Consider the following 25,866-nt stretch of genomic DNA (forward strand, 5'->3'; position numbering starts at 1 on the left):
TCTCCTGCTCGTCCTTTCTGTCCCTACCAGCCACCGTCGGCGGTGTCAGCGCGGCCGGGCGATGGCGGCGGCCGGGCGCGGCGGTGTCCTCTGTCGGCAGGCGGCGGGATGGCTGCGGGCAGCGCGGGGATCCACGTTGGTGCCTCCGGGAGCGCGGGCTGGTAAGGGACGGCTGCGAGCGGGAGGCTGCGGCGGGATGGGCCGCGTCCTTGAGGCCTGCGGGCTGGGAGGGCGTCGTGCCCTTCTCAGCCCAGCCCACCCTGCCGCTCTTATCCAGCTTCGGGTCTGAGCAAGGATCAGCTGCCCGGGCCCTACCCGCGGACGGCGGAGGAACGGGCGGCCGCCGCCAAGAAGTACAACATGCGGGTGGAGGACTATCGGCCGTACCCCGATGAGGGCTTCGGGTGAGTGGGGGCCTGGCTGCAACCCGCTGCAGTCCTCACTGCTGTACGTGTCAAGGCTTTGGTATTGCACGTAGGTATTGCAGTGGTGGGTGTGTTGGTGTAGGTGTGTGTTTAAAAAGGTGTATATATGCACGTAGATCCATTCTGAGAGATATATTATGTGCCAAAATTAATGCAGGTTTCTTGAACGTGTGGGATTTTGTCTGCTTCTCACAGGTACGGTGATTATCCTATGCTCCCTAATAAGTCCTTACATGAGCGAGACCCCTGGTACCAGTGGGATCAGCCGGACATGAGGCGCAACTGGGGAGAGCCGGTGAGAGCGCCTGCAGAATGTTCAGGCATCAGTGCTGCTGTTACTGAATGCTGACATAGGCATCCTTACTGTGCTTGCTTTGTAATTCCATGCTCAAACACATCTGCAAACATGGGGGTGTTGCACATAGCGCGGGGACAGTCAGAAGTAAAGGTTGCGATCATCAGGACAAGTAATTTAAGGTACCTGCTGAAATAAAGCATCTGCATCAACTTGCATTATGTTAAGCTTCTCAAGCTCCTGGTCAGGAGTAGTTTTTCAGTTAGTATGTGGCCTTTCTGTGAAGGACTGGAATCTAGCTGTTATTATTTAGCTTGGTAGTTGACTTGAGCTCCTTTTACCAAAAGTAGAATTTATATAAGCATATGTATGTAATATAGTATAAATACATAAGAGTTTCACAGAATCACAGAATTATCAAGGTTGGAAAAGACCTAGATCATCATCTAGTCCAACCATCACCAATACTTCCAGGCTAAATCATATTCCTCAGCACCACATCCAAGCGTTTCTTGAACACTCCCATGGTCGGTGACTCCACCACCTCCCTGGGCAGTGCATTCCAATGCCCGACTACTCTTTCCGAAAAGTAATACTTCCTAATGTCCAGCCTGAATCTCCCCTGACGCAGCTTAAAACCATTCCCTCTAGTTCTATCACTGATTACACGAGAGAAGAGGCCAACCCCCAGCTCACTACAACCCCCCTTCAGGAAGTTATAGAGAGCTATAAGGTCTCCCCTGAGCCTCCTCTTCTCCAGGCTGTTTGCTAGCATGTGTAACACAGAGTAGAGTTTAAAGTCTGTATTGCAGTGTCTGTAGGAGCTGCCACATAGAAAACCTTGTGGTGATTCTGTATATTTGTGCTGATCAGCACATGAAGGCTTGTGCAGGTAATGCTGCCCTTCAGATGGGTAAGATTTTTACTTGTAAGAACTGGCTCTTGCTACTATTTGAGTTGGCTTCCTCTTAAGGAGCAGCAACAGGTGCTTTACCTGTTTTGAGAAACAAAATAGCAAGTGGCTGCTTCTTTGTTTGGAATACAGCTGCTCATTCTGTGGGTGTGTGACTGATCTTTCATTAAAAAAGGGTCCCAGTTTCAACCATGACTTTTCAACAGTGTTGTGGAATACATCTAAGGTGGAGCGATTATGTATATAAATAAACATCGCTCCTGTCTTATAATTAAGCATGATTGGTATGGACCATGGGATGGTATGAACGTAGGATGGAACTTGGAGCCTTGTTTTACCATAAGCAATTACTGCCTCTGTGGCTTTATCTCCACTTGTGTGGTGGAGGTGATAGGTAACTTCTGGCAATTTTGTGATTGAGAATATTGTGAATAGTTGCAGGTAAAAGCAGCCTGAGTACTGATGGTAAATCTGTATCCTTTGTTGTTGTTGTTATTATTTTTTAGATGCACTGGGACTTTGACATGTATATTCGGAACCGTGTTGATACATCCCCTACTCCAGTTCCATGGCACACTATGCGCAACCACTTCCTGATTTTTTTTGGTACCATGATGGTCATGTTCGTTCTTGGAGGGATCTATCCATCTTACAGGCCCGTGGTGAGTGATACTCTTGGGTAGAGGGAGGAAGAATAGCAGTGCTGCTTGTCACTGCTGATAGCTAGAAGAGTATTTCCTTCTGCAGTTGGGTGAGTGTGGATGTGAAACCCTGGTCTTGGCTGACATGCCTTCTTTTTAAGGGGGGGAGGTGAGGGGTGTTAGAGGAGACTTGGGGGGGAAGTTGGATGAGATGTTTCTTCCCTACCTCTTAAACTGCTTGTTTGAATGTGTTGTTTGCTGCTGCTTTTGTCTTTGTAGGGACCGAAGCAGTATCCCTTCAATGACCTGTACCTGGAGAAAGGAGGGGACCCCAATAAAGAGCCCCCAGTTGTGACGCACTACAAAATCTGAAAGCTGCTGGAAGTGCTTTTTCTCCTGCACCAGCTCTGCTGGGGTTCGCATCTTTAATTTTCACTGCAGCATAAGTCAACGCTTGTTCTTCAACACTGAACCACTAACTGCAGTGAAATATATCATTGATGCTTACTGTGCTAGTTGTCTTCTGTTGTTTTGAAAAGGTGAAGCAGTGGCCAATGGAATTAAATGATATTTGCCATTTTCCTAGACAAGTTATGATGTGGGGCAAACGTCTGGCTTATAAATATATTTGAACAAGGTATATTTGCTAAACCTGTTTATGCAGGAGATGCCTGTTACTGAGTAGCTTATTGGAGGTGCTGGTTGGCATTGAACTAGAGCGTATCAGAACCAGATTAAGTGCTAGTTCTTGGGAGTCTCGTTCCATGTGAGTAACTGTCCTAACTCAGTGGGAACTGGCTTTGATCTTTTCCTACTCCAGATGACTTTAGTGAAGTCTGCCAAAAAAAGCCACAAGCTTTTCCCCTCTATTGCTGAAGGGGACGATACCTTCATTCTGTACAGGTGTGTGGTACAAGTTCCATTTCCCTGCTCAGCTCAGCACGCTGCTGCCACTCACTTCTGTGCCTTCCCACGCTCCAGCTGTGTTAGAGCGGCGGGGAGGTGCCCATGCGCAGTGCAGCGGGCGGGGCGCGTTCCCGTGGAGGCGGCGCCTTTTGGGCTCCCGGCGGCCACCGTCGTAGGGCTCAGCTGCGGGACGGAGCGGCGGGACAGCCGGCAGCCGGTAAGGGCCAAGGCCTCTCCTCCCCGTTTGGCCTCGCCCGGGCTGGCACCGAGCGGCCGCTTCTGCTCCACACCCCTCGGCCCCAGGAGCCACCCCCCGGGCCGGCCCCATGGGCTCGGAGCCGGCCGCCTCCGCTGCCCGGAGCGGCGTCACCGGGCCTGTATTGCCGCCCCGCTCCCGTTGGCACGGTGTGTGTGTGTGTATGTATGGCCGATGGGTGCTGCAGGCCGGCCCTCCCTTCAGAGCGGCCCCCTCTGCCTGGCAGCGCGGCGCTGCCCCGGTACGTGTAGGCGCTGCTGTGCACGCAGCGAACCTGGCCATGGTTGGAGCGCTAAAAGTTTCTTTAGGCGTGTGGCTGAAAAACACGGAACTCAGAAGTGTGTTGGTTTTTTTTCCCCTGTGCCGTGAGAGTGTCATGGAGGAACGCTGAGCCCTGCCCTGCTACAACCCCGCCTCGGCTGTGCCTGAGATTAGCCGCGATTAGTTCCTGTGCCTCCTGTAATCTGGGGCTATAATAAGCACCTGGGAGAGATGAGAGATGAGGACGGGAAGGAGTGGTGCGAGGGCTGGGGGCTGATCCCGGGATGTGCAGTGTCACGCAGTTTGTGTCTCAGCTCCCGTGTCGTGGCCGTGTGGCCTCTGTCACTTCCAGGGGAGCTGCTTTTCTGCCGGGTGACCTTGGCTGAGCGCTGTGCTGTGCTGTGTGCTGCGTTACAGGGGATCAGGCCGGCAGCTTCCTTCATGCGCTGTGCAGGAGGGCGGCATCAGCAGGAGGTGTACAAACGAGTGGGGGTGTGGTGTCACCATCCTAGGAGGTGTTCAAGAACTGTGGAGATGTGACACTGAGAGATGCAGTTAGTGGGTATGGTGGTGGTGACAGAATGACTGGACTCAGTGATCTTAGAGGTCTTTTCCAACCTTAATGATTCTGTGATCCTCTGAAAGGGGAATGATTAGATGTCCGGTCGTGTAGGGGAGTGGAAAAGTTAGTAGGTCCATACTGACAGCCATGGGTGGGTGGGGTGAGAGAAGGCCTTGCAGGAGTGGCACTGGGGTTGGTTATCACGGCAGCTCTGAGATTCAACCAGAAGATAGAAACTTGGTCTTTTGCAAGTGTCTTAGGCTACTGTAGATAAGGAATTCAGCTGCTGTCAGCACTGCGTGTAATCCATCGTAGTGTTAGAGCATGTGCTCCTACCCGTGCCCTTCGTTTCCAAGCAGCGAGCAGTGCCCGGCAGTGCTGGGTTTGGCTTTGCAGGCGGCGTTACCATTTAAGGACACTGTGCAGGAAAGCAAGGCTGGGGGAGGCTTTGAGGGAGCGCTGCTTCTGTCCTGCTACTGCCAATGGGGCTGAGATCCCCTGATGCGTTGTGTCTGTAATCGGATGTTCCTCTGGAGGAGCGGGAGGCGGAATTGTCATGGCTAATTAATTAGAGGTCGTAAGAAAAGCATGAGCTTTCTCAGACGTCTTAAGTGCTATTTCGGGAGGTGACAGCAGGTGGCAATCTCTCCCTATAAATTCTCCTGTGGAAGGGTCCGCTTGTGAATTTTTCTCAGACAACCACAAGAGGTTGCTAAAGAGCCTTTTCTTTCTGTAGGGATTGTGGAAGACTCAAATCAGGGCTTCTTACCTTCCAGACTTAGAGCCCCAGTGATTTAAGGAAGTGTTGCTGCATTGATACAAAACCTTAGCTGCAATGGAACTGAAATAGTAGAAGTTGCTTTAGGACACAGTACTGCAATCTTCTGGCTTCCTGTGTGTCATCTGTTGGTCCTCCTGCTGCTGCTTTGCCCTGATGGTCAATGATGTAGAAGCTGTCCAGTTACTGCTAACGCTCCTGTGTTTGACCTGTTGATACTGAGCCAATCTATTAGGCAAGCCACTTGTTTGCTTTCCTGTATCTGAGTGAGGTACCATGGGCAAGACATTTTACCTTCCAGTTCTGCTCTAACATAATTTTATGAAAAGAGAACAATAATACTGACTTTCTAATGCAGTATTTAGCATTTTATTGTGATAAGAGGAGCTGGGCAATCAGTCAGTAAGGTTTTATGTGGTTTTTTGTGGTAGCCATCCCCACAGCCTATCCAGCACAGACAGTAAGCATTGGGAGAGAGCCTGGACCATTCAACTAGCCAGTAGTGTGGTGGTTATACTCTTCATTGTTTCCTTACTAGAAGGAGGGGGTCTCTTGGCCATTCTGTAGTAATGTTAGTGGCTCAGTAGGAGGTTGTCATCCCAAAAGTGATGCAGCGAGGCTTGTGTGTGCATCCAGCTCCTGCAGCTGATGGAACACAAGTGGAAGAGGAAGAGGCAGGGAAGAACTGATAGGACACGTGCCAGCTGTCTGACACCCCTGTTCTGATAGAGTCAGGATACTTTTTGCTTTGGGCCTTGCTCGCAGGCTCCTGTGGATCCTTGTGGGGATGTTCTCATTCCCCTCTGCTGATGAGGGGAGCAGGCCAGGACAGCATTCCTCTATGAGTGTGAATGCTAAAAAGCATTCAATCAATTCTAATCAAACAGCATGTCCTGACGTGACAGGGGGAAGTGGGAATATGTCCTTACCCTTCTGAATGGCAACAGAGAAGACCCTAAAGAGGATCTGGAGTTACTAGACATGAGGTCTGAGTCCTAGAAATGCTGCTGACCTAATTTCTCTGTATGGGGAAACTGTCAGTTGGAGGCCGTGGCTTCAGATAAGCCTCAAGATGATGGAGGACTTTGTCAAAGCTTTTTTTAACATGCTTTGGCCAGGCAGTGGGCTGGGTACAGCGAGCTACCTTTATGAGGGAGACTGGGAAAGAGCATCCATGTTCTGCTCTATAAACAAACTGTATGATTGACATTTGTTATTCTGCATCTGGAAAGAGGGACCACATGGATCCAGGATGTGACTGAACCAACAGCCTGGCTAATGGTTATGTTCCTACCTGGAACAGCAGTTTGCTTATATTTGTACTCAATGTTGCAGCCCTTAACTGTGTACTGTTGATGTTTGTTTTTCAATTATCTCGCTACATTATTGCCCAACTGTCTCTGCAGTGATACGGGGAGGTTGTGTTGCCCTTCTATAGGTTTGTGTCCCTCTACTCGTTCTCAGTAAAAAGAATTACTGTCAGATGTGGGCTTGAAAACCCACTGGGTACTTCTGGATCACTTCCTCTCACCTTCTGCTACCATTTCCAAACTGAAGCGGAAGGTCAAATGATTTTTCCTTTGGCTTCTCTGAGGCGTAAGAACAAAGTACACTAATTAAATTGGCACGTGGTAGCATTGCACTTTGTTTTCTGTTGCCACATCACTTGGCTGTTTGGATTTTACCCCGTCCTTAGATTCCATCTGCTCCATTTTTGCTGATGTGTGTACTGACTCCAGCGTATTCCAAGAGAGCAACTGCTACTTTGCAAATACATTTAAGTGAATTTCAGCAGCTGATTTAAACCAGCCTGGGCTGACGACTTGAGTATGTTGTTTAATTTAAATCCCCTTCCTTTCACTGAAATTCTTTTGTAACTGGGATATATGAAAAAGAGCCTTAAGTAAGGAAAATCTGGGCTCAGACAGCAGGGATTGTTTTATCCCATGAATTCCTACCAGTAAAAATGTACTAACTCAGGAAGCAGCAGATTCTTACTCTCACTAGTTAGAAGGCTTTTTTTTTCTTGATACCACTGTAAGGAGTTTGCTTTGTTACTGTTGTGGTTATTTTCACGTTGGCTTTGTCTAGCTGTTCTAACTGCTGTGTGAAATTTCTTCTAGAACCTAGAAAATGAAGCTAAAGGAGATTGAGCGAACAGCTGTAGAGGCGTGGAGTCCCGCAAACAACCACCCCATTTATCTAGCAACAGGTAAAGTTCTTCACCATTCAATAAATTTTAAAGTATGAATCACAGAGAGACTTTATGTAGAGCTGTATTGGTAAAAAGGAATAAATAAATAAATAAATAAAAGACTTTCAGGAATTCCCACTTTAAATATCTCTTGAAAGCTGATTTCAAATGATATGCTGGGAATTTTATCACATTTTTTAAAATGATGCTCTTATGGAGGTTATGTTTTATGCCTGGCATTATCACCTTAAAGAGCAGTCATTTTTCAGAGGATGAATACATTGCTTTTTGATCTAGCTTCTAATTAAGTCTGCACAAACTCCAGTGCCTGCTTGCTGTAAAAATAAAATGAAGTTACTTAGTGTATCTGTGGAACTAAGTGCACCCTGATCATGTTCATTTAAGCTCACTTTCAGTTTGTTGGTTTTCAGTCATTATCAAGTAGCTAGAGAACCAAAGAATGAAATTCTTCTCTTCTTAATATCACTTGGTTTTGTTTACGTTTGGTTTTTAATGCTTCTGCAGAACCATCATTTACAATTTTAATAACAGTATTATTTCCTGAAGTGCAAAATCATCACGTTCACTGAGTTGGAAATAGGTGACTTTAGCGTCTGTGTGGATCTAACAGCTTGTGTTGTCTACCCAACATGGGAAGTAATCAGGCCTGTCTGCTGTCTGGGTTATGCGGGGTTGACATATTGTCCTGCTTTTTTTTTTCCTTTTTTTTTTCTTTTTTCAGGAATGGCTGTCAAAAGAAACTGACTAAAGTTTGGCTTTTGCCTTAAAAGCAGCATTACTGTTTTTGGGGTAGATTTTCTATTTTGAGTTTCTCTCATAGGGCCAGAGTTTTGATTGGACCAAAAGCCTTGGCTTCAGTCTGCTTTAGATCAGAAGTTGCACAGTTTATTGTTTGTCCTGCTTTTTTTTTATGGTCCCTTGGGCTCTTTTCTTGCCATAGGCAGTTACAAAGCATCCCTGTTGTAGCCGGGTAATTATTTGCATGGCAGTGTCTCATTAGGCAATGCTAAATCTATTTTTAACTTTTATTCCCTAAACCAGAGAAAAGGAAGCCATTACTGAGTGACTTCTGTCTCTGTGTGGGTTGCTAAGGAATGCTTTGTTGGCTTAAAACTGGAGAACTTTTGCTGTAGACTAAGCATAGAATTTATGGTCATGACTTCTGGTCAGAATTGAGTAGTATACAGAAATATTTAGGATCATAATTTTACCTGCATTTGAAGAAGCAACTGTAGTTGTAAGTTCGATTATGACTTAATATCAGAAACTGTGGTTGTTTGGATAAGGTATAAGAATTATGTCTATGCAGAGAGGGGAAAATATTTGCATAGCAGTGACCCTATTGCTCACAATTTCTTGAAGAGCTTTTGATTTCTTTTAATTCTTTGTTGTAATAGTTGCTTTTTCTGAGGTACTTGTGTATGTCCTCTCCCTGAATAGGCACAGCACTGATGATGTGTTGGCTACTAAGGTTGCCAGTGCTGTGTTTGTACCCTGTGATTTGAAAAAGTGGCCAATTCTAAGTACTGCCCTTGTACTTCTGCTAGGAACATCTGCCCAGCAACTGGATGCATCCTTCAGTACAAATGCCACCTTGGAAATATTTGAGGTTGACTTCAGAGATCCCTCTCTGGACATGAAGCAGAAAGGAACACTTCCTGCCTCAAACAGGTATCAAAGTCTCATGCTATTGATCACTGGAACTGAAGGGGGCTTTTCTGGTACAGAAAAGGAGAGAGGAAATTTGTTTTCAGAGTATAAAGAGATCTTTTTGAATCTGTTTATCTGTCATCAAGGACTAAGCATTTTTGAGTTCACACAAATCATGTTGGTAATGCAGAACATCTTGACTTCCACCAAATACTGTAGCCTACACTGGTTTTATTTTCTTCTTTAGGTTTCATAAGCTGATCTGGGGTAACTTTGGAAACGGGTCCTCAGAGTCCTCTGGAGTGATCATTGGTGGAGGGGATAACGGTGTACTGACAATGTACAGTGCACACCGGATCTTGACCTCAAAGAGTGATCCTGTAATTGGGCAGACGGAGAAGCATTCGGGGCCTGTTCGAGCACTTGACTTCAATCCTTTCCAGGTGTGTAACATGAAGATGCTTATAAACAAATGTTTTGGTTTTCTTTTTTTCCCTTGTGTATACAGATTTATTAACGGAAGGAACAACATTTAACATGAAAGAGACGTGATAGTTATGCCACAATATTGATTTGGAACTTTGATTAGGGCAGTGTTCACAGCTTTGTCACTGTATTACACTGTGACCTTGACTGAGTCATTTTACCTCAGAACAGAACTTATTTTGTAAAGCTGTTACATATTGGACTGTTACCCATCTGAAGACAGGGCATCATTTATTATTATTATTATTATTTCACTTAGTGTTTAATTCAGTGGGGTTTTGATCACACTTGAAGAGGGTGCAAAATAAGCAAAAAGTAAACAGAACACAAGTTCTGTGGCAGCAAAAAGGCAAATTGTTCTGTGAACACAGACCCTTTTGGGAAGCCTGCAATTGCTGAGAATTAATATCCCTGATGTCTGCATGCAGAGCTAAGACTCAGCTGGCCAGAGGCAGTGGCTTCCAGGCCTGTGGCAAAGTTTCATGGTGAATAGCACTATCCAACTGCAAATCTAGCTTGCTAGACAAATTTTAAACAGGCTTCTATCATGGCACAGATGAAGACACGGAGGCCAGAAACATGCTCAGTTTATAATCTTAGATGCATTGTTTAAATGCAGTTCTTATCTGGCTGTGGAAGTTTTGAGTTTTATTATTTACGCTTATTCTCAAGAAATCTGTCCTAATTCCCCATAAGCAGGAAATTCAGATGACCTTTTCTTTTTCCTACAGAGCAACCTTTTGGCCTCTGGAGCCAATGATTCTGAAATATTCATCTGGGACCTGAATAACTTTAGTGTGCCTATGACTCCAGGGACTAAATCACAGGTAAATGTGTTTTCCTCCAGGCAATAGCCCTGCAGACTTATATCTCAGTATGGAAGTTAAAAAAGTGTGACTGAATGGAATCATCCTGGTGTAGTTACTCTGTGAAGGGGGAATGAGCTTGACCTTTGTCAGGAAGAAGATGAATCATAACTGATAGGCTTCTTTTTAAGGGAGTGGAAAGAGTGTGTGAGGAAGGTGAGGTAGGCTAATAAACTGTGGAAGAATGCACTCTGCATGGATGAGTAAGCTCTTTGTGAATTTGCATCAAGTACCTGACCAGTTTGTCTTAAGATCCAGCTGGGATATGTGTTTTGGATTAACAGTGCTTTACTGGGCCTTCTCTGAGGAGTGAATTTACTTCAGGCTTCATGTGAAGCTTTTCATATTTCATGAAGGCAAAATATGCCCAATGTGGCCAGTGAGTCATTTAGTGCTTCTCAGGTATTATTCCTAGATAATTTTTCCTGTCTCTGAAGGGGAATAAGATTCTGATTATGGTCACATTTGTTCAGGACAATCATAGTAAACTTGTCTAAAAGAAGGTTAGCTTTTTTCTTCAATAAGCCTTGCATTTGTCTCCTTGCCTATCTATCTTGTGCACTGCAGGAGATACAGTAACATCATTTAGCCTTAAGTTCTGTACAATTTTCCATCTTGTTGCACTCTTGAAATGTTGCACAAGGCCATATTTCCATTTTTGTTTCTTGTGGGAATCCAAGTAGAAACATTTATATTCTCTCAGCTGTAGTTCTCTCTAGTCTGCATCCTGATCTCACATATTTTGAAGGTTCTAGTTAGTCTAGTGTCAGCATCCAGTGATTAGTGTTTCCTCAACACAGAGGTACTAGACCTATGTCTGTTTCTATCTTTACAGCCTCATGAAGACATCAGTGTGGTGTCTTGGAATCGGCAGGTGCAGCACATTCTGTCCTCTGCTCACCCCAGTGGGAAGGCAGTGGTTTGGGACCTCAGGAAGAATGAACCAATCATCAAAGTCAGTGACCACAGTAACAGAGTGAGTGAAGACTGATTTTTGACTTGTTTATGACATGGCACCATAGTGACAGGAAAGCAGTAGCACAGCTCTTGGGTTTCAAGTGCTTGTGTTTTGGAAGCTGTTCTGACTGTTTCTCTTGGAGCTACAGCATCAAAGCACATCTCTCTCTTTTTTTCGTAACAAACTGCAAAAACTCTTATCTATTCCTGTAGTACAGAGTGCCCTTGTTTTACATTTGTGTTTATGTCTCATTTATGAGAAGCCTCCTGCATTTTAATCTTAGCTGTCTTCCTCAATCAACTTTGAACTAGTCTTCCAGCTCCTATTGTTAGAGTTTTTTGGCTGTATAGAGAAAGAAGAAATTCCTGCTTCTCATAGTTAGGTATTGCTAGATTTGTCCTTTGTCAAGCATTCTAGGTAAGTTATTTGCAGAGAGAAGTGGTTCTTGGCCATTTGTGCCATTGCCAGCTTGCATTGCTGAATTTTCATCCTATGCTGTTTTTGTCTCGAGATGCATTGCTCAGGAATGGCCTGGCACCCAGAAGTTGCAACCCAGCTAGTTCTTTCCTCTGAGGATGACCGCTTGCCAGTGATCCAAATATGGGACTTACGTTTTGCTACCTCACCTTTGAGCCAGCTGGAAGGACATACTAGGTGAGGACCTGCTTGTCATATTGGCTTTTCAAGGATCTCCATCTTTTAGAGGCCAACATCTGCGAGTCTGGTTTTGGAGAAGTGAGGTTATTTATTTTAGATTGCTTTGTTTCACAGATCCATCTGGTTTTGCAGATATGAAAACTGGTATTTCTGAACTTAAACCAACATGCACCAGCATTTCTTATTGGCAGAGTGGGAAAGAGGACTGAGTATGAAGTACCACTGATTTCTGTCTGGTCTGTTTTAGGGGAGTTCTGTCTGTCTCCTGGTGCCAGGCTGACCCTGATCTGCTGTTGAGTAGCGCCAAAGACAACCGGATCTTGTGCTGGAACCCAAGTACAGGGGAGGTACTTAACAGCTATAAGTATACCTTATCTTCTTCATACAAAACCGTGTGCTATACTATGTGTTTGCCCCTTTTTTGTATTTGTGTGGAGTGCCAATGTCTTTTCCTTCAGTATGTCTTCTGTGTTGTTCCTTTTTGGATAAACTGAAAAAAAACAGGCAGAGACTTCCTCTGATCTGTGTCCAGACGTTGTACAAGGAAGAAATCTTTGACTAAAACTTAATTTAAGCAAATCAAGACTACTCTATCTGTGTTCACACACGTAGTGTTTTCTATGTCCATTTGTTTCTTTCTCCTTCACCAAGAGTACTAGAAAGTGGGGGGGAATTTGAATGGAAATGAGGATCACTTGTTATGGTCATTGAGAAGGGAACAGTATAGTTAAATATGCTTGCAAACTTTATTCAGAGCGCAGTGGCTTCATATGTAGTTGCTTACCCAGTTGTGTATCTCAGAGTTAACACTGAAATATTTAAGCTTCACGGTAACAATAAACATTTATTTTAAATCTGTGTAAAAGATTCTCAATGCACCTCCTTGTTCAGTGCTGAGTTCCTGAATAAAAGTGAAATTTGAACTTTGAACCAAATTTGCTGTGTGGATCTTGGTGGTAGCGTAGGGAAAGTACTTTTACAACACTGAGCAAAGTACATCTGTGAGCTCCTGGATGGGTTCATCTTGTGGGACAACTTGATACCCGACCATTTGCCTTGGAGACATGAAAAAAGGTTGCCCTTATTGTAAATGACACTAAATGTGCTGTTGCAGTTACGTGGGCTTTGGAGCTCACTCTATACAAATAGCTGATGATTAGAAGAGAATCAGACTCTGAAATGTTTCTGATGTCTAATTCTTACTAAAGTCTTTTAGCTTTGTTTTAGAGGAAGAATTTAAAAAAGCAATTTTAGCATATCTGGCTCATCTTTATGCATCCAGATATAGATTTGCAGAGTCTGAATTCAAGTTAAGGCATTAATTTGGGTGTTTATAAAATAATAAAAATAATTTTGGGGGTGCTTGTTTGACTTGGTGCCAATGATTAGAAAATTTTTAATCTTGGGGGCAGAGTTGGTTTCTTTGTTTTTGGGGGGAGAGGGGATTTATTTTTTTACTTTAGAGCATTACTTTACTTAATATAAGTAATTGCAGGGTTTTATACCTGGGAACAGAGAACATGAATGATCATCACACATAAGAAAACTGGGATTCTTTATGCTGGAAGGTTTTATACCTGTGAGGCATGAAACAAATCCTGTCATTTTACAGACTGGAGGTTTGAGGTCAAGGTCGTGTTAGTGAGTTGCCCCGAGATAGGCAAGAAATCTGCAAATGGGCCATGAACTGAATTTGGATTTTTGATTGCTGGATCAGAGACTTGTTGGCTGTAATATCCTTCATAGTTTGTCTGCAGCTATTACAATCCTCTTTTCTTGTTCTATGTTTTTTCTTCCATGGGCTTTTATTTCTAATCTATTTCTGCCTACACGTTCTTGTTCATGATACCTTCTTGCTTGTTGACTTCTAGCTTTCTTGCATTGTTTGCTGATGTTTCTCCCTTGGTTAACAGCAGTTGCAACAATGTTATTGAGCTCTGATACTTAGTAAGCAGTACAAAATCCAAAAGTAGCGAGTCAGTTGCACTCTACAGTTAGAATCCCAGCGTTAACAGCTTTCTGCTGTTTGGGCTCAGTGTGCTACAGTTTTCATATTGCAAATGCATTCTTCGAGAAGAAAAAATACTTGTGTTGCACTTGTATACAACAGCGATGTGTAAATTAATGGTGGGCTATTAATTTGGGGAAAGCAAATTATGTTATATGCTTCTGTCTTCTCCATTTCTGTGATAGGTGGTCTATGAGTTGCCCATTCGTAGTCAGTGGTGCTTTGATGTCCAGTGGTGTCCTAGGAACCCGTCAGTCTTCTCTGCTGCCACTTTTGATGGATGGATCAACATTTACTCTGTTATGGGCGGGAACTTAGAAGCTCAGCAGAAGACACAGGCTGACAAGGTAAAGGACACAGAGGTTAATATAACTGGTACCTCTGTAGCATGGTGGTATGATTTGTTAGTATATTTTAAGGTTTAGGGAAACTGATCTATTAAATTTTAGCTGTTGCTTTAGGAAACAGTCTTTCTTTGGAATGAGCTGCCTTTCAAGTGACTGAGTGACTTGAAAAATAAAACATATAGATCTTGCCTGTGAATCTTACCTTGCTGAGGTTTGTGTTGCTTCCTTTCAGACATTCTAGTCAGCTGCATTTTGGAGCTATGTCCTATGATCCAGTCAAGCTTATCCTTAGCAAACACCAAATCTATTCCAATAATTTTAAAAATGAAGAATGCTTGTAACAGCATTGTATATATTCTCACCAACTTCCTAAATGTCAGAAATTCAGATCAGAGGTAAATTTTGACATACTTCTGCCTAGGCAATAAAGTCTGGAGAAATTATTTCACCAGCCTCGTCGAAGTCTTATAAAAGCTTGAGAAAGTCCTTAAACTCATTTGAAAGACCCAGCAATGAGCAATACAGGAGACAGATTGACAACTTTTGACCATGTTTTGTCACTGTCTTGCGTAAAACAAGTAATTTTGTAATCTCTGTTTCTTATGAGCTGGATGCTACGCCAAGCAGTGTTTGTTGGAGAGTTTTGTCTCACTAAGGAAAACTTTAAAAGTCGCAGAAGGTGAAGCTTTGAGAAATAATTTTGAGGACTGTTTGGTAAACCATTTGTCTTACAAAGGTCTTGGGTGTATTTCAGAAAGATGTTCTGTCATTGTCTCTCTCCTTGCTGATGAAGAAAGTAATTAATTATTAGCAGTGGGTTTTTTTTTGTGCTTAGTCCATTACAGAGAGAAATTGAATTATACCTTATCCCCTTTTCCATCTGATCCTAGATCTCTTCCTCCTTCAACAACCTGGATCCCTTTGGCACAGGACAGACCCTTCCTCCCTTGCAGGTGCCTGAGCAAGTAGCTCAAACCACCTTGATTCCACCATTAAAAAAGCCACCTAAGTGGATTCGCAGACCTGTGGGTGTTTCATTTGCAGTAAGTAAATGGAGTATCCTTCACTGAAAATGCTTCTAGTGTCTTCTAGTGATGTAACCTCTTTCTTTAGCAACACCTTCTTCTGATTTTCCTGCTGCTACTTGTTTTGGTGTTTACTTAAGGTACAGTGTGTTTTCCCGTCTGGGGAAGCTGTTCTGCACAACATTTGGGTGTATTTCCAACAAGAAAGGGTCCTATGGCAGAGAAAATGAGTCTAAGTAGAAGTTAACAGAGCTAAGAGACTCATAAATCCTGTCCTTGTAGGCTGTGATATGCATTTCTGTTCTGTCTTTCTCCTCTCTATCCAGTATTTAATTTTTTCCCCCTTCTTTTCCTCCCAAATCAAAACTCCTTATTTCTTCAGCCCGTCTTGACTTGTTCTCTGTCTACTGCTTACTATTTGCATGATGGTTTTCATTGTTGCAGCCTGCCTCTCAGACGAGAACAAACAGTTCCAAGTGGTACTTTTTCCTTTGTGCATCTATGACGTTTGCAATTAGCAATGCCTGACAACACATACATGAGTGACATGTTTATCAGCAGGAATTACTGATGCTTCATTTGAAGGACTCCGTCTGTGTTCCTTCTATACATATACATGAAACCTTGGGTTCTATTTGATCACAGCTGGAGCTTGAGTCAGCCTTGATAAATGAAGAGTTAAGTAAAATTGTTAAATGTAAAAATGCTTATTTTGTCTCTTTCTGTCTTTCTCAGTTTGGAGGAAAGCTGATTACCTTTGGTTTTACCAAAGCTCCTGGGCAGCAAATACAGCAGACTTACTCACACCAAGTTTTTATCAGTCAAGTTACTACTGAAACCGAATTTCTGCTCCGGTCCAAAGAACTGCAGATGGCTCTGCAGTCAGGAAACCTCCTTGATTACTGTGAGAGCAAGATCCATACAGCCAAGTTGAAGTATGAGGAGAACCTGTGGAAATTCCTTAAGGTCAGATACCTCTGGTGAAGTACGGGGTCAGTTCTGTTATGTGTTTGTGTATGGGAAAGTATTGGGATCTTTTCAATAGTACAACATTTGCATAGTCAGTTTGATCTCTTGAATAAGGTGACCAATCGCTGTCTTAAGTGGTGACAGGAGTCTCCATTGCAAGGATCATTGCAACCATGTTTTTAGTAGCATTGGGTGTGATATTTCAAACTGTCACTCTGCTGAGTTCCTATAATCTGACTAGCCTTTGGTCCTGTGAAACCACTCCAGGGCAGGCAAGATTCAATACTACTATCTTAAACTACAAACCAAACATGTTAATTCTGTTCAAAATAATGTCCTGCATGACCATTTCTGCATTTGCAGGAACAGTTTCTGACTGTTTACAAGTATCAGGTCTATGTACAGATTGTTCAGTCTTGTAGTAGTAGAGGAACAACCTCAAAGAGTTACTGAAATAGTTGGATCTCCTGGCAGGATATTAATCGGTCATTAAATCATACAGGTAGCACATGCACTGGGCTCTGTACAGCCTGAGGGAATTTCTGAGTCTGTCTGAAATCCCTGCTCAGAAAGCTTCTCTAACAACTAATTTGCTGCTTTTTCTGTTGAAGCCAACTAGGAGTTCGTGCAACCGCACTTTAATTTTCATCCAAGCTTAGATTGGTCCACTGTCTCTGTGCAGAGATTAGATCAGGAAATTCTGGACTATCCAGGGAATTAATGGCCAAGAGTACTAAATATGCACCTGCATAGACCTGATGCTTGGTTGCCACTTACTTCTAACTTTATAGCAAGCTTGAATGTTACCCTTTTATTGTTACTGCAGTTTAAATTCTATACAGTTTCCCACTGTGTACTGGGTGTGCTTGTCATAATTATTTATCTGTAAGCTGAGCTCTAGATTTTGCTGCTGCTAGAAGTAGTTAGCTATTGGAAGTGTGTAGATGTGTAGGATTTTACACATTTTCTTTTTCAATGTCCTTTGGGATTCAGGTGAACCTGGAGCAGGAATCTAGGACTAAACTCCTCAAGCTGCTGGGCTACAGTAAAGAGGACCTGCAAAAAAAGGTAAGGAGACTTTTGTTATAGAGAGGCCTTTACAGGGCTAAATCTTCTGCTGGAACATTATAGGATTCCTATTGGAAATGAGTTTATGTCCTCATGGTACGCAAAGGACCGAACTGTATGATATTTCAGTTGAAGGGCACTTGTAGTATCCCTCAGACTGAAACCTGCTGCAACGGGTAGGGAACATAAGCAAGAGTTATTCTGTGGTTTCTTTTAGGACTGCACTAGGAATGCTGGATCAGCCCAGATTCATTCCTCCTGACCTGAAGCTGTACAAAGGCCTCCTTGTCCTGCATTGCACTTGGCAATTTTCTTTTTAGATCTTAAATGGTAAAGTTCATCAAGACGTCTAACAAATGTAACTAAACCTCTACAGGGAGTCCTTGTCCTCAGAGCTCAAAGATGAACTGTTTATCACAAAGAGGTGCTTTGAGAGAGGCATGGTGGAAAGAAAGTCCAAAATGACTGTTCAGATCTTTTTTCTGATTGTGCTGGCCAACTGGGCCCAAGTTCTCAGAGTTGCCATTAAAATGAATATGTAGACTCTAGTAAGGGTACAGCAGTAGCTTTACTGGATCAGACAAAAATGGTCTTGAGCCCTATTATCTTACTTCTAGTTGATGCTAGAGAGGTGTAGAACAGCAGCACAGCTGTGAGAGCTTCTAGCATCAAGCTCTGCATCAGTCAGGAAGGTGACAGATAAAGTTATCACACTAGTTGGAACAGCAGCAGTGTGGACAAGTCTCTGAAAAGGCTAAGTAATGTCTGCCATGTGGCCAGCCAGGAGCAGGGAAATAGAACTTTTCACACAGGTGGAAAAGCCAGGGAATTGTCTAGAAATTATTAGTCACTTGGTGTCTTTGCTGCTATCATGGTTAACCTTTACCTTGTGAATATCTGTTTCTTTTCTAGATCACCTCATGTCTGAGTAATGGGATCCCAGATAAACAGCCCCTTCCTGAGGCAGATGATACAAACACTGCACATCCAGATCAGGTATGTTCTGTACCTCTTAACAGTCTGGGAGATCAGTGGAGGGTAGAGTGAACAGAATGGTTTAGTTCCAGCCACAGGTTGTTGGGCTCAATGCAGGAATCACAGAGGGCAGCTCACAGGCCTGTCAGACTTTCACAGGGTCAGACTAAGGGATCTTAGCTGTCCCTTCTAGTTTTTAAACAAATCGGCAAATGATAAAGATGGACTCCTGGCTATTAACACTGCAAGAGGGCTTGCTTCACCAGCGTTGATTTCTTCAGTGATAGACTTAGCCTCAGCCCAGCTGAACTTCATGCTGCAGTTCTGGATTTCCTCTCTGAAGATTCTGTTGTGGTATTTGTTTTGCATTTCTTTCCTTTTCACTTCTATCCTTTGAAATGTATTTTCACGTGATTTTGAGAAGGTTATCTTCAAATGTTTCCCAATGCCTGCTTCAGCATCCTCTGTAAATTATGTTCTTCTAAGGAATCTAAAGCTGCTATCCTCAATGTAGTAATTTTGAGCACTTGTTGAGATACTCTAGGGATAGCAGTTGTGTCCTACATTCCTACTGAGCAGCAAGCATGTATGTGATCCTACCTGTTATTTATACGCATCTCCTGCTGGGCTTATCCCTATTCCATGCAGAACTGTTCAGCTTGCTTACAGGCAGACCATTGAATGCAGGGAAACTGGACAGCATTATTGTTGTCATTGCATGTCTTACACTGTCATTTTCCTAAAGCATGGTCAATAGCAACACTGCTCTTCTTGGTGCCTCAGTAAAACTAAGCACACTGATAGAGCAGCAGCAGGAGGCACAAAGGGTTTCCAAGCAGAAATCCAGATTTATGCGATCATTGTCAACCAAATGTGAAGCAGCCTCATCCCACCCTGCAGACCATCAAACTGTTATGGGTAGGATCTGTGTGTTCAATGAATAAATTAACCTCTTGCTCTCTTTGCACAGCTTTTAATGAATTCCAGTGATGATGTAGCTGCTCTTTCCTCCTCTTCAGCCTTTTTTGACAACCTTGTCCCACAGAATATGAGCACGTTGGATATTCCTGTCACAGAAGGTATGTTACCTGAAATGCATTTTTGCCACCTTAGAAAAAGCAAGGATGGTGACACAAAATCTAAAGAGACCGGGTAGAATCTGGTCCACTCCAGCAAATGATTATCTGTTAAATAGAACAGCCACTCCACTGTCATGCAACGTTTATATATATTTTGTAAATAAATACTCTTCACAGATAAGAGGCCTATTTAAAGCATAGGAGAATCGTGTAGATGGTGGAAGACTTACTGTCAAGTCAGTGGAGTTTTTTGTTTGATTGTTTTGGTTTTTAGGTGCAAAACCTGATTTGTGTTTCCAAATCTTCCTTTATTTGGACTTCCATATGTTACTGTTTCTTACTGTCTGCTCTTTGCTACAGTCATGATCATGCATTTGGATGATGCCCCTGTAGTCTGACTCTGCTTTCTCACCTCTACAGATACCGATGGACTGATCAGCCAAGCTCTTTTGTTGGGGAATTTTGAGGGTGCTGTGGAGCTGTGCATGCGGGCAGAGCGATTTGCTGATGCCATCATCTTAGCTATTGCTGGTGGGGAGAACCTCCTAAAAGAGACCCAGAAGCGCTACTTTGCCAAGCAGAAGACTAAACTCTCCCTGGTTAGTGACAGTTTTGTGTGCTCACTGAACAGGATATGATGGTTGATATCATGGCAGATGTTTGTGTATATATTGTGTTGTGAGGTGGTTACTACACACACTGGGAAGTATTCCTGAAGTACTCTTCTTTGGATGTGCTTGCTTGAGCAGTCAGACTGTCTTAGTCTTCAGTGAATGATAAGCCTTCTTTTTCCCCCTACAGCTACTTTCCTCCATTGTGCAGCAGAAGTGGCAAGATATTGTTTGCACATGTGATCTACAGAGCTGGAAGGAGGCACTGGCCATCTTGTTAACATACTCAAAGCCTGAGGACTATGCTCAGCTCTGTGGTATGCAGTGAATTGTGTATATTCCACCTGAAAGGGATTCCCCTCCCTTTTAAGTTTCAGAGATGGATTATTGATGGTTTGAATTCAGTAGTTTCCTCAGTCTTGTTAAAAACCCAAACATACTCAGCAACTGGTTGTTCTGAGAAGGCAGAGTTAGGGGGCAACCTACTGACTGAGTCTGAATCACGAAGTTGCAGGGGTTGGAAGAGACCTCAAGAGATCATTAAGTCCAGTCCTGCTGCTAAAGCCGGTAAGAAATACTGTTTAGCTGGTGAATAGCACCTGGGAAACGGAAACAACTTGGCAACATTGGAGAGGTTCCATCATTTCATGCATGTGAGATGACATCTTGAAATGCATGAGAACATGGCATCTAATACAGACCAAACAGTAGGGCTGGAAGGTTGCTGTGGCAGTGGTGATATGGTCATTGCAGCTTAACTTTTATCTCTTAGCTTTTGCTAAACATGGATAACTGCCAGGCTATTTACTGTCTCTACCACTACACACTACTTTTGCCTCCAGATACCCACATCTTTTTGGAAAAAAAGAGTGTTGAGGTTTCTTGTCATGTTCATTATTTTTAAGGGTTTTTTCCTTCTTCTATATGACCAGACAGACATAAAAAGTGAAAGATGTGTAAGAAATGACTTCTCTTTTCAATCAAATTGACTTTGTGATTCCTTAGTGCCCATTTTTCTGTGTTATCATAGAATTGGATGCAGATCCAAAGCTGTAAATACCTTTTTATACCAGGACAGTGTAAGATTGCCAAGAGAGGACCGTGAGGGTTAATGAACTCTTCAAAATGTAAGTGTTAAATATCAACTGTGTTTCTTCCTTTTAGACATGCTGGGCTCCCGCCTAGAATTGGAAGGAGATGCAGCCCTATCCAATGATGCCTGCCTCTGTTATATCTCGTCAGGCAATGTGGAGAGGTTGGTGGAATGCTGGGTAAAAAACCATGAGACTTCATCACCTCTCGCCTTGCAGGTACCAATGTTATGATGTTGATTTGACTCTCTCTAGGCCAGTTTGGTAACATTAATCTGCTTGCGTTATCACATCAAATAATAGAATGGTTTGGATGGAAGGGACCTTTAATATCATCTCGTTCCAACCTCCCTGCTATAGGCAGGGACACTTCCCTCTAAGCCAGGTTGCTTAAATTCCCATCCAGCCTGGCCTGGAATGCATCTGAGGAGAGGACATTCACAACCTCACTGGGCAACCTGTTCCAGTGTCTCATCACCTTCACAGTAAAGAATTTCTTCCTCATATCTAATCTAAATCTACCCTTTTCTAGTTTAAAACCTTTGCTCCTTGTTCTTTAGCTACCTGCCCTTAGAAATAGACTAGCTGCTGGCTTCCAAAAAACAGTGAAGAGCTGTTCACAGTCACCAGGGTATCTCCTAGCCTGGACTATGGGCTTACATCTGGAGGTGGCATACGCTCTTAAAATTTATGAGTCTGTGTGTTTGCAGAATACTGCTCATGCTATGCATAAATCCAGCTATAGATGGGAGTTATGGCTTGCACACCTGTCTTTGTACACTGGTGGCATGTCTTGACTTCCTTCGACTGTATCTATAATCTAACTGGTAGTTACCTGGGAGCATATTTGCTGCTGAATTTAACTGTATAGCTGTAATGCTAAGGTTATCTCGTTCTTCATCCAGAACAGTCTGGCAAAATGAAGTCTAGTTTGTGTTCTTTGCATTGCAGGTAAAATAACCTTGTGTGGGAAGTCAGACCTTAAAGGTGAATCAGGGTTTCTAAGTCCTAAGTCAGCGCTGTTGCCTGTTATGCTTAAAGCAGTCCTTGCTAAGTTGCTAACCTGTGCTGTGTCTGTCAATCACTAGAATGAATTAGTCAAGTCTTCAACACTGACATGTGCTGATAACACCCTCTGCTACAGAACTCCCTGGTCTTGAAGCCTGCTAGTAAATAACAGCAACAAAAAGGCCTTTTAAGCATTTCTGATTGTTTGAAACTGGCCTCCTCCCAGTCGTGATAACACATACATCATTGAATAGATACAAACTTTGCTTTGATTTGTAGGATTTAAAGGGGCTTTGAATAACTAAAAACTTCCTGGTCTGTTTGTCTGTAGTAGTTGTTTGTCTTAGTGAATTCCTCCTGGTATGGTTATAATCCTTCCTCTTCTAAGCTGATACCTTGGACTCCTAAACTTATGGGAGTAATTACTTAGTAAAAAGATCATAGCTGATGGTAATGTTCTTGTGGTTTCTCGTTTTCTTTTTCCTTTTACTGTAAAAGTAACTGTCAGGATATGCTTTCTGGTTCCTGATTTTTCTGCACAAAGTGCACCTTAAGAAATAGTTATCATTGGTAGTATGTGGTGCCAAGTAGAGTAACTTCTGTTCACGTTGGACCCAATGGCAGTTGAAAGGGAGGAGCCATCTGGTGTTCTCTCAGTATGAGATGGGCCAGTAAAAGAAATCAGATTCTAAATGGTCTGTTTTTTTCGCCCTCTCCCTGCCTATTCAGGATCTCATAGAGAAAGTGATGGTGCTGAGCAGGTCCATTGAGATGCTCCGAGGCACAGCAGAAACAGTGCCAGGCCCTGTGTTGGCAGAACAAATCACCCAGTATGCCAGCCTTCTGGCATCACAAGGATGCTTGGCAGCTGCAATGAATTACCTCCCCAACAACTCTAAAGAGGTAAGTGAGAAACAGGTTTTTGTAGGAAAGTGGGGGAAGTGATACTTTTTACAAGTGAGTTTTGGGTTTTACTTGTGTCAGGACTCAAGGTTTCATCTTAATAATGGTAATTCAGGAGTAGAGATGGTGTTTTGTTTTTCTAAGACATAGCATCTGTATTCATTTGTGTTTTTTTTCTTTGTAGCCCCTTTGATTTGGGGAAAAGGAGAGAAACTTTAGAACTGTAAAATGGTTCCTGGGGAGCATTGCTGGAAGGTAGTTTTCCAGGGAAACTACATCTAGTCCTGAAACTACCTGATAGAAGAGGGGGATGGGAAGGTTACTTTATAGTTTAAAGTAAATCTGCCCAGTGCCCAAATGCAAGTGGGCCCTGGAGAAAGTATACTGTAAATGTTGGAGGAAGGATCGGTGAGACTTCATCTGCAAGGAAATATGTCCTAGGTTCTGTCACCTACAGGTTCTTTCTTTACTGCTGACTATTGTGTAAGTGCTTGTTTTGCAAACTGATGCCCAGTGCTCTGGATCAGTCTGCTTTGAATGCCCCTCACCCCCCTGGTATTCTCCATTTGAGACTCTTGAGGCAATTCTAATGCATGGTTTGTTTCAGCTCCTGATTGAACAGCTCCGAGACCGGCTCTTCCACGCTCAAGGAGAGAATGTGGGAGATCAGCCACCACCACCATTCCCCTACGCTCGTGTCAATGTAGGTGTCATGAAGCACACATCTCCAGCAGCCCAGAGGGGCTCCACCCCTGAAGGAGCAGCACACAAAACAGATCACAGACATCCAGAGAAGGTAAACCTGAAATTCAAGCCCTTGTGGGAGAAGGAGGAAGGCTACTGGGTTGGGGTAAATGTATAAAGAGCTACGAGATAATGCAGGCTGCAGGCACTGAGGAACTCGTCAATGATACATCCATTCCTGAATTAAACACAAGTTCTTTGATGATGCAGAAGTGGACTGGATGGCTTCTTTTCAGAAAGCTCTTACCCACATGATAAGGAAAGGGATTGCTCTTCTATATCCACCTAACCCTTGGATCTCAGTAAAATTAGTGCACTGTAGCTTCATTTCAGTTCTTGCACAAGAAATTTATGTTCAGAAGGTGTTGCTTCCATTATTTCATTATTGTTCCTTTTGGTTGTGCTTCTGGGAAATCACAGCATGGGAACTGGTTCCTAAAGGCTAATCCCCGTGAAAGCCTGAGAATACTATGAAGAGTGTGGTTCCCAGTTTCATGATAAAGCTATGTAGTGTGAAAGGAAGGGTCATCCAGTCTTGTAACAGCAGGGAGGACAGCATCCAGCCTCCTGCTCTTTGCCTTTTCCTGCCAGCCACACTTAGGGGTGGAGAGAGGTCCACTGTACTTCTGATAGCAGTGAGGCCTCTGATCCAATCCACCAAAAGCACTGATAAAAAGCAGCATCTTCTCTTATCTGAGAAGTGAGAGAGATAGAAAGTGAGGCTGTTTTGTGTGTGTGTGTGCATGTGTCCTATATGTCTCTGACCATTTCAAATTTCTTTGTTTTTTAATTGCAGCCCAATTATCAGCCATCATTTGCCCCTTCAGCACCCTCTCAGCCTTCAGTGCCTTCCTTCTTCCCACCTCAGCCAGTGCCAGCAATGTCTGCAGCACCTCACCATAATGTCCCTCCCCAGACCAGCACTAGTCCACAAACAAGTGTCTATTCCAGAGGACCGCCATACCCACAGTACAACATGGGCATGGTTCCAGCAACAGCTTCAGGGCCAGGTAAGCATTGCCTGATAGCTGTTTCCATCATCCAGAAATTCCTTAGATTTTCTTAGACTAAGGCCATAGGCGCAAGTGACTGCTTTGCCTCTTTCTCACAGGTCTGTTTTACTTGCAAAAAACAAATTAGCAGACAGAGAAGCTTCTCAGCACTTCTGCCTTATCTAGTTCTAGAAACTGTTGCTGTCCTTCTACTGTTGTTAAGCGCATTAGGAATGGAGAAGGCCCTGCTAACCTTGCGGCACTATTTGACTGATGTTGCTTGGGCTATGGGGAATACTCCTGATGTGGATCATCTAGGGCATGGCTGGAAGAAGAAAGGGCTTACTGGCATGAGGGGAGAGTATCAGTAGTACTTGAGACATAGAACAAATGATGCAGATGTACTCTCTTTCTTGTTTTATAGCTCTGTCACAGTCTCAGCCATTCAGCCCAGTAGCCAGACCTGTTGGTCCCGCTCCCTTCCCCAGCCAGCCACCTCTGTCAGGACAGTCCATGCCCATGGCATCTCCTGGTGTTCTACCATCTGGACCTGCTCTGCTCACTCCAGCCTCAATCCCATCATCTCAGCTTCCTGCAGCCTGTCCTCTCCCAGTGGCAAGCCAGTCTCCTCTAGGTTTTACATCAGCACCGTTCAGCAGCCCTATGAACTTGGGGTACCCTCAGGGAGGTCCTGGAGCTCCATCTGCTAAGCCTCTGCCAGCAGCCAGCCTTCCTCCTCCTCCCATAGGTAAGTACTGCCTGTGTGTACAGGATGCTCCTGGATACTATTTGCTGTAAGTAGTGGATGTGGGCCTTCTGAGCTCTGGTCTGTCACCTTAGGGACTGGATGTGATGTTATCTGAGGCCAACCTAATAGACACATTGTGCTGAGTCCTGCTGTGGTCGTGAAATACAGCCGTAATTATGTTTTATTCAGGCGATTCAGCCACTGTCTCTCTGGCTATCGTCACAAGATGCTGTCTTTTCAGGTTCCCAGTGCACCTTTCAGCAATGGTTTACTCCAGAGGCATCTGGTTTGACTGAAAGGATGGTAGTTCCCAGGGAATGCATGGTGGAAGGCTTGCTGATCTTATCCCTGCTTTTTCTTCCTGTAACTTAAATAAGAAGTGCAGTTGAAATGCTGGGATAGAAAGGTGGTTCTTCTCTGTATGTGGTA

At 43.6% G+C, this 25,866-nt stretch overlaps 2 protein-coding genes across 7 annotated transcripts in view; both read left to right on the forward strand.

Annotated features, from left to right (window-relative positions):
* The first annotated feature begins 41 nt into the window (after window positions 1–41).
* On the forward strand, window positions 42–2,786 carry NDUFB8 (NADH:ubiquinone oxidoreductase subunit B8). Its single transcript, XM_015866740.2, has 5 exons — window positions 42–161; window positions 278–404; window positions 621–720; window positions 2,140–2,295; window positions 2,554–2,786. The coding sequence occupies exons 1-5, from the start codon at window positions 62–64 to the stop codon at window positions 2,644–2,646; spliced, it is 576 nt and encodes a 191-aa protein (XP_015722226.2). The 5' UTR covers window positions 42–61; the 3' UTR covers window positions 2,647–2,786.
* Window positions 2,787–3,346: 560 nt separating this feature from the next.
* SEC31B (SEC31 homolog B, COPII component) overlaps window positions 3,347–25,866 on the forward strand; it is a 31,600-nt gene continuing 9,080 nt past the window's right edge. For 2 of the 6 annotated variants that reach the window (XM_085554472.1, XM_085554473.1), the window contains exons 1-21: window positions 3,347–3,585; window positions 7,161–7,249; window positions 8,800–8,923; window positions 9,150–9,345; window positions 10,120–10,215; window positions 11,090–11,230; window positions 11,724–11,866; window positions 12,117–12,216; window positions 14,063–14,224; window positions 15,115–15,267; window positions 15,985–16,215; window positions 17,212–17,286; window positions 18,199–18,282; window positions 19,232–19,340; window positions 19,761–19,939; window positions 20,142–20,268; window positions 21,116–21,261; window positions 22,780–22,953; window positions 23,561–23,749; window positions 24,494–24,707; window positions 25,114–25,437. In XM_085554472.1, the coding sequence (XP_085410598.1) occupies window positions 7,171–7,249; window positions 8,800–8,923; window positions 9,150–9,345; window positions 10,120–10,215; window positions 11,090–11,230; window positions 11,724–11,866; window positions 12,117–12,216; window positions 14,063–14,224; window positions 15,115–15,267; window positions 15,985–16,215; window positions 17,212–17,286; window positions 18,199–18,282; window positions 19,232–19,340; window positions 19,761–19,939; window positions 20,142–20,268; window positions 21,116–21,261; window positions 22,780–22,953; window positions 23,561–23,749; window positions 24,494–24,707; window positions 25,114–25,437 (3,046 nt within the window). In that variant the 5' untranslated portion in view covers window positions 3,347–3,585; window positions 7,161–7,170. Of the gene's footprint in view, window positions 3,586–6,732; window positions 6,865–7,160; window positions 7,250–8,799; window positions 8,924–9,149; window positions 9,346–10,119; window positions 10,216–11,089; window positions 11,231–11,723; window positions 11,867–12,116; window positions 12,217–14,062; window positions 14,225–15,114; window positions 15,268–15,984; window positions 16,216–17,211; window positions 17,287–17,503; window positions 17,617–18,198; window positions 18,283–19,231; window positions 19,341–19,760; window positions 19,940–20,141; window positions 20,269–21,115; window positions 21,262–22,779; window positions 22,954–23,560; window positions 23,750–24,493; window positions 24,708–25,113; window positions 25,438–25,866 lie in introns of those variants that run through there. The other 4 variants (XM_015866737.3, XM_015866738.3, XM_085554471.1 and 1 more) reach the window with 3 other exon arrangements.

Source organism: Coturnix japonica, chromosome 8, assembly GCF_054131305.1.
Source record: "Coturnix japonica strain WE chromosome 8, WE-NBRP24, whole genome shotgun sequence".
Classification (NCBI taxonomy): domain Eukaryota; kingdom Metazoa; phylum Chordata; class Aves; order Galliformes; family Phasianidae; genus Coturnix; species Coturnix japonica.

Coding starts and splice junctions, on each gene's coding strand:
- NDUFB8 (XM_015866740.2), top strand. CDS start 62: ATGGCGGCGGCCGGGCGCGGCGGTGTCCTCTGTCGGCAGGCGGCGGGA. Junction 721..2,139: donor GGCGCAACTGGGGAGAGCCG/GTGAGAGCGCCT, acceptor ATTATTTTTTAG/ATGCACTGGGACTTTGACAT. Junction 2,296..2,553: donor ATCCATCTTACAGGCCCGTG/GTGAGTGATACT, acceptor TTGTCTTTGTAG/GGACCGAAGCAGTATCCCTT.